Source organism: Oncorhynchus mykiss, chromosome 15 (genome assembly GCF_013265735.2).
Source record: "Oncorhynchus mykiss isolate Arlee chromosome 15, USDA_OmykA_1.1, whole genome shotgun sequence".
NCBI lineage: Eukaryota > Metazoa > Chordata > Actinopteri > Salmoniformes > Salmonidae > Oncorhynchus > Oncorhynchus mykiss.
The window spans coordinates 49,051,603-49,059,115 of NC_048579.1; the positions used below are offsets into that span (position 1 = coordinate 49,051,603).

Here is a 7,513-nt window from a genome sequence, read left to right on the forward strand (position 1 = left end):
CCTACTTAGCAACTTTTCCACTAGTTTTTAGCTTACTTAGCATGTTAGCTAACCCTTCCCCTAGCCTAGCTAACGTTAGCCATCTATCTAAACATATCATATGTCCTGCAAATTCGTAACATATTCTACATCTTTTACATCTGGTGATTTGCATAAAGTTGGGGAAAGTTGATATTTTTCACCGCCTCCACCACCCAAAGGTCCCCTACCCTCTCTGCTTTCCTTCCATTGAAATGAATGGGAAGAGGTGTTTCACCGCTCGGCCTCGTATGTTAGTGTATCATGAGGATAGACTTTTGAGGTTAATTATACTTTTATATTACGTGAGGAACTTTTATTTTGAAAATGTCAGAAATTCAGAGATCCGGAAGTACCGTTTTAGTGTTGCTGACTGACACTTATTAAGCAGACCCTCTTACCAAACAGTGCGTAAACCCAACGTAGCCTACGTTGTTATTAACCGGTGAAGTAAGTAACAGTCCTTTGAGAAAAATCTTGCCGCCTTTGTGAAGATGAATCATGCATAGGCCTACAGTTCATCGCTATGGGTTTCTAGTTGCTGTAACTTTGTGAGCAGTGCCGCACGGACTTTGTACTTTCCTGCACGAGTAAACTTGTCTACTCGCACCAGAATTATGTAACTACACAGAGCGGTTTTCTATGTCAGCATGTCTTTGACTTGTCATTGTCGAATAACTTAGTCTAGGTAAATGTGGACACAAAGTTTGAAGCGAATGTGACTCGTAGCCAATTTTGTTTTCATAATGATCGGTCATGAATAGCCAACTGACATTTACTCCTGAGGTGCTGACCTGTTGCACCCTCGACAACTACTGTGATTCTTATTATTTTACCATGCTGGTCATTTATGAACATCTTGGCCATGTTCTGTTATAATCTCCACCCGGCACAGCCAGAAGAGGACTGGCCACCCCTCACTTCCTCTCTAGGTTTCTCCCTAGGTTTTGGTCTTTCTAGGAAGTTTTTCCTAGCCACCGTGCTTCTACACCTGCATTGCTTGCTGTTTGGGGTTTTAGGCTGGGTTTCTGTACAGCACTTTGAGATATCAGCTGATGTACGAAGGGCTATATAAATAAATTTGATTTGATTTTCACAGGTTAAAGCCAAGACAAATGGGATGTCAATCCCACCATCTTTACCAATGTTCGTTTGGTTTCTGTCTTTTTTTCTACAGGTGTTTGTCCACCATGGTTGGGACTTTCCCGCTTCTGTCAGTGCAGCCAACGCGGGGGCTCGTGGATGAGAAGATCCAGGTAGTTGTGAGGAATTTACCGCCAGCGCTCTCAGTGACACTACATTCCCTTCATCGCTCTGAGGATAAGGACCTTTGGGAGGCGTTCGGCCATTACACCAGCGACGGCCAAGGCATGGTGACAGGTAGGTTTGTGACCGCCGACCGTGCTTACAGACCGTGTTCTTGGATGTAGCCTTGGCCTAACTTCTGTATGAAATCCCATACTCTTGTTTAATTCAATTACACGTTGTCCTGGTGGTTGCCAATAAGATCCGCATGCGCTGTAACATGAGATGCTGGCCAATGTTTTTGCCTGCTAGTTTGCCCTCTATTGCTATCAAGTTAGTACAACATCACAGCAAACCTTGAGTAAAGGATACCAAAATAGATGCTATTAAAACCAATATGGTTGTTGTGAAGGTCATGCAGTGGACCTGTAGTCCCAAGTAGGATCAGTGTTAAAATGCAACACACTTTGAAAGGCGTGACCAATGAACACGCCCAAGCACATTAATGCCAAGTTCAATACAACTGGAATTCCAAGTCGGGAACTCAGCCTCTTTCTAGAGCTCTCACTTTCCTACCTGAAGATCACTGACCTCATTATTTGACCTCAGAGTTCCCAGTTGTTTTGAAAGCCACATTCAGTGTGCTTGAGACTTTTTAAAGAAATTAACCATTGTTCTTTACTGACTTGCCTAGTAAAATAATTTCTTATTTACAATGACGGCCTACAAAACCCGGATGACGGGATGGGGATGACGCCCTATAGGATCCCAATCACAGCCGGTTGTGATGCAGCCAGGAATCGAACCAGGGTGTCTGTAGTGACGCCTCTAGCACTGAGATGCAGTGCCTTAGACAGCTGCGCCATTCGGGAGCCCCAGTCTACAGACAACTGACTAGCGGTCGACCAATTTAATCGGCATGGCCGATTTTCAAGTTTTCATAACAATCAGTAATCAGCCTTTTTGGACGCCGATTACATTGCAATCCACGAGGAGACTGTGTGTTAGACTGACCACCAATCCACGAGGAGACTGTGTGTTAGACTGACCACCTGTTACGTGAGTGCAGCATCAAAGGGACCTTGTGGCTGCAAGGAGCCAAGGTAAGTTGCTAGCTAGCATCTTATATAAAAAGAAACAATCTTCACAATCACTAGTTAACTACATGATTGATGATATTACTAGGTTACCTAGCTTGCCCTGCGTTGCATATAATCAATGCGGTGCCTGTTAATTTATCATCTAATCACAGCCTACTTCAACTTCGCCAAACAGGTGATGATTTAACAATCGTTGCACAAATGTACCTAACCATAAACATCAATGCCTTTCTTAAAATCAATACTCAGAAGTATATATTTTTAAACATGCATATTTTGTTAAAAGAAGTTCATGTTAGCAGGAAATATTAACTAGGGAAATTGTGTCACTTCTCTTGCCTTCAGTGCAAGCAGTTAGGGTATATGCAGCAGTTTGGGCTGCTTGGCTCGTTGCGAACTGTGTGAAGACCATTTCTTCCTAACAAAGACCGTAATTAATTTGCCAGAATTTTACATAATTATGACACAACATAGATTGTGCAACTAAACAGGGATATTTAGATTTAGGGTTGCCACCCGTTCAATAAATTATGGAACGGTTCCGTATTTCACTGAAAGAAAAAACGCTTTGTTTTCGAAATGATAGTTTCCCGATTTGACCTATTAATGACCTAAGGCTTGTATTTCTGTCTGTTTCTTATATTATAACTAAGTCTATGATTTGAAAGAGCAGTCTGACTGAGCGGTGGTAAGCATTCATTCAAACAGCACTTTACTCCGTTTGCCAGCAGCTCTTAGCAATGCTTGAAGCACAGCACTGTTTGACTTCAAGCCTATCAACTCCCGAGATTAGGCTGGCAATACTATAGTGCCTATAAGGACATCCAATAGGCAAAGGCATATGAAATACAAATGGTATTTGTACCAAATAGTCGATGAGTTATAATTCCTAGAATATTGAAGACTCATGTTAAAAGGAACCACCAGCTTTCATATGTTCTCATGTTCTGAGCAAGGAACTTAAACGTTAGCTTTTTCACATGGCACATATTGCACTTTTTCTTCTCCAACACTGTTTCTGCATTATTTAAACCAATTGAACATGTTTTATTTATTTCTGAGAATAAATTGATTGATTTATGTGTTAAGTTAAAATAAGTGTTCATTCAGTATTGTTATAATGGTCATTAATTACAAACATATAAAATCGGCAGATTAATCGGTATCTGCTTTTTTTTGGTCCTCCAATAATCGGTATCGGTGCTGAAAAATCATAATCAGTCAACCTCTACAACTGACATCTCTGAAAAAAATGAGCTACGAGTAGAAAAAAATAGTTTTGAATGGTCATCCTTCTCTGAAGTCCAAGTCAGGAACTCCAGCCTCTTTCTCTTTTCTGTTGTTTATGTAGTTGCTAAGGATGCCAGTCTTGGAGGAACATATGAAGGAGCAGAGCCCATGGGTCTACTGTGGAGCATGCAGCCTGTTGCAGGCAGTCGGACAGGCCTCAGGTAATACACCAAAGCAATTCAATATTTGCGGTCAATTTTACACAGGATAAACACATCATTTAGGGTGACCGGGCCCAGCTGGACAAGTCAAATAAACTCTCTGTCTCTCAGGTTGAGAAAGATGGATGTCCTCACTCCTAATGTGGTACACATCTCTGTGTACAGTGGGCACATGACTGAGGGCTTCAGCAAGCAGTCTCCTCTAGCGACCGTTGTCACAGAACGATGGTACATGGCACCGGGTGTGTGCAGAATTGACATCAGGGAACATGGAGTCCGAGGGACCCTCTTTTTACCCCCAGGTCCTGGACCCTTCCCTGGGGTGTTGGATATGTGGGGAGGGGGTGGGGGGCTGGTGGAGTACCGCTCCTGCCTCCTGGCGTCACACGGTTTTGTTTCCATGGCGCTAGAGTACCTTTCCTATGACAAGAACGGAACCTCAGACATCGAATCAAAAACCTACTTTGAGGTGAGTCTCATACTGTGTGTGCCTACATGCTTGTGCTTGTCTTAATGTTCAGAAACAGCCCTGAGAGGGCAGAGTCCACTCCTGTGACTCATTATCCAGACTCACTGTTATATTACATCACCTCACGTTATATTACATTGCATCCCTATCACTTGAGCTCCATCTCTCTGTTATGTAGAAAGCGTTCAGGATTGTGCAGGAGCACCCTCTGGTGATGAAGGACAGAGTTGCTCTGTTTGGTCTCTCCTTAGGCGCGTCAGTCGCCCTCAACTTGGCAGCCTACTCCAAAGACATCAGCGTGAGCCTCTCCCTCCTACTCTCCTCGTTTTCCTCCAGATTGGAGCTTTGTATTTAGAGTGAATTCAGATTCAGTCATCTTTATTGTCCCAACACTGACCATGTGTATATGCTTATGAGTTTGTTTAGTGTGTAAACAATAAATACTGTGTGTATTCCAGCCCAAATGCTGTGTGTGTATCAGTGGGAGTCACGTCAACCCTGTCAACAAGCCTATCGGCGAAGTGTTTAGAAAGATGAACAAGTGAGTGGTGTGTGGCTGAAAAATAAACCTAAATCTGTTCAAAGTGAAGGTGTAGGTACCGTGAAGTGAAGGTACCGTGATTATCGTGAAGTGAAGGTACCGTGATTATTGTGAAGTGAAGGTACCGTGATTATCGTGAAGTGAAGGTACCGTGATTATGAAGCTTGTGACATACAGCCCAAATGAAGAAATAGACTAAAAACACAATTATTTATTGCCAGGGATGGGTATAAGACCCGATTTGATGAAGAGGGCCGTGTGGTCTGGAGAGACATCATTCTGCCTATCCCAACCGACCTTGGAGAGAAAGTGGATGTAAGTCAACACACACAAACACCCACACTGTGGGTTTGTTTACTTATTGCCGTGTCTTCTGACAGATGGGGAGGATAAAGTGTCCATTGATGTTGGTCGTCGGGGAGGATGATCAGAACTGGGCCACAGTGGAGTCTGCCAAGGACGTGAGTACACACACAAACATGATTACAAGCTTCCTATGAAATCAATAATTGTGATTGATGCTGAATGTGACCTCTGACCTGTGTGGGAGAAAAACTCATGACTATATTTCCAATATTAGCAGCATCTAGGCTTTCCACTTTGAAGAGCTGAGACAGAATGGCTATATAAGGAATGGAACATATAGGACCAGGGTCCCGCTACCAATATAACCTATCAGATGTGGGTGTTAACAAGCAAGTTCTGAGATGAAAAGAAAATAATGGAGAAAGGTCAAGGGAAGCTATTTTCATATAGAGGGAGGGGACTCTATACGTTATGCAAAGACAGAATCCTATAAAGGCAGGACTCTGTAATATCAGAAGTTAGTCTCTTTACATGGAGGGGCTCGGCTCTGTTACGTTTGTGATAGGGTCCTTCCATGGAAGGGCTCAGCTTTGCTACTTTGTATTAAAGTCTATATTTAATTCACAAGTTCTTGTAAGAGTGTTATATTTCTGAGACAATTTTCCACGACACCTGCAGATGACCCAGATGATGTGTGCAGCGGGCAACGAGCACCTACTGACCATTCTACAATACCCTGATGCTGGACACCTCATTGAGCCGCCCTACACACCCCACTTCAGAGCCAGCAACTTCATAGTGCTGCAAACACGACAGAAAGGTACTGTACACACAACTCACACCTATAGTATACACACCTGAACTAAGATATATATATATATATATAACATAACCAATTGTTCACTCCTAATGTAACTAATGATTGTTTGTGTGTTGCAGTGATCATGTTATGGGGAGGGTACACCAAGCCGCATGCTGATGCTCAGGAAGACTGTTGGGAGAAGATCCTTAGCTTCCTACGGCAACACCTCTACCCCAGCCCTGACTCTGTCCCTAAGGCCAATCTGTGATGTCACTGACCTAGTATCAAGGACCTAGTATGATTGACTAAGCTATAACTTTTATTTTTAAATACAATAACACTTTATATTTTAAGTCTAATTATTTTAGTGGGTGAGAGGGTTCTTCTAAGCTAATAATTATACGTAACATAATTATTTTTGCGAGACAGGATTCTCGATACCACTCTAACGACCAAGTGAAGAATCTTATAGTGTGTGACCCCTGTCTTGCCATGTCATTTAGTGAGCGCACCACTGCGTTGTCAAGACTTAAAACGTCAGGAAAGACAGTCGTTTAATGTGACAGGCTCAGCGATAGGATTTGGAAATTTGTGTGGTGTACACTTGGTTTTAGCTATTCTTTTTTTAAATTACTTAAAATATTGAATTTGGTCTTTACTACTATAGCCCATAGAAACGCATTGAATAACACATTCATAAATGGCAAAAAAGACAGTCCAAAAATGTATCATAAGGAATAAGATTTTTTTTTTTTGTGAGAAGACCAATTTTTGAGATGTCTCGGTTTGACAAACACCACTGTAGCTCAGTCACCTTCCACCTCAGATGTGGAATGTCGACATAGGCGGATGTGGCGGATTGAGACACAGCCCAAGAAAAAAATCTGATATTAATCTTAAACTGACAGTATTTTGGGTACATCAATATACTCTTAAGGATTAATATTTATGAAATGACTGAGAGTCATCAGACCAGTGGACACAGCTGTACAACATAAATTGAGGGCTGATGAGGAGTGTCCACAGTAGTGGGTCAGAGTCTCTCATTCACTGAACTGCATGAGTTTCAACCTGCCAATAGTGTTAACACCTGTGCCTGAAACCTAACTGCCATAGCACACAGATGATTGATTCTATTTTTTGATTCATGAGGAAATAATAGGAAATGTATTGTCCATGATGTTTATAATAAATCAGAGGAAGAATATGAACAATATCTGTAATTGAGCACATGAGAGCGCTATTTGGTCATTCTTTTGCAGTTCTTCAATATAGTACATGAGGGTGATGAATGCACGTAGCATGTGTAGTGGTGGGCAATGGATGAGTCCTGGGCCTGTATTCCAACATCTGAGTAGGACTGTTGCTCTTGGACAAGGACTTCCCTGTCCATGTAATCTTATTCATTATGATCAGAAAGCAAGAACTGATTCATTTTCACAAGATGGAGGGAGAAGGAGGAATGGAAGGAGAGAGGGATAGTGTGGAGGGATGGAAGGAGAGAGGGATAGTGTGGAGGGATGGAAGGAGAGAGGGATAGTGTGGAGGGATGGAAGGAGGAATGGAATGAGAGAGGGATAG

At 42.3% G+C, this 7,513-nt stretch overlaps 1 protein-coding gene across 3 annotated transcripts; it reads left to right on the forward strand.

Moving 5' to 3' along the window:
- Nucleotides 1-312: 312 nt before the first annotated feature.
- LOC110490217 (acyl-coenzyme A thioesterase 5) lies at nucleotides 313-7,164 on the forward strand. Of its 3 annotated transcripts, none has more exons than XM_021563485.2 (10): nucleotides 313-468; nucleotides 1,196-1,398; nucleotides 3,715-3,814; nucleotides 3,926-4,283; nucleotides 4,462-4,581; nucleotides 4,742-4,824; nucleotides 5,046-5,139; nucleotides 5,205-5,285; nucleotides 5,809-5,950; nucleotides 6,070-7,164. In XM_021563485.2, the coding sequence occupies exons 2-10, from the start codon at nucleotides 1,209-1,211 to the stop codon at nucleotides 6,198-6,200; spliced, it is 1,299 nt and encodes a 432-aa protein (XP_021419160.1). In that variant the 5' UTR covers nucleotides 313-468; nucleotides 1,196-1,208; the 3' UTR covers nucleotides 6,201-7,164. The 3 variants fall into 3 exon arrangements, with proteins under 3 accessions (XP_021419160.1, XP_021419159.1, XP_021419161.1); XM_021563484.2 differs by having other exon boundaries at nucleotides 396-637; XM_021563486.2 differs by lacking the exon at nucleotides 313-468 and adding an exon at nucleotides 688-706.
- Nucleotides 7,165-7,513: the final 349 nt, after the last annotated feature.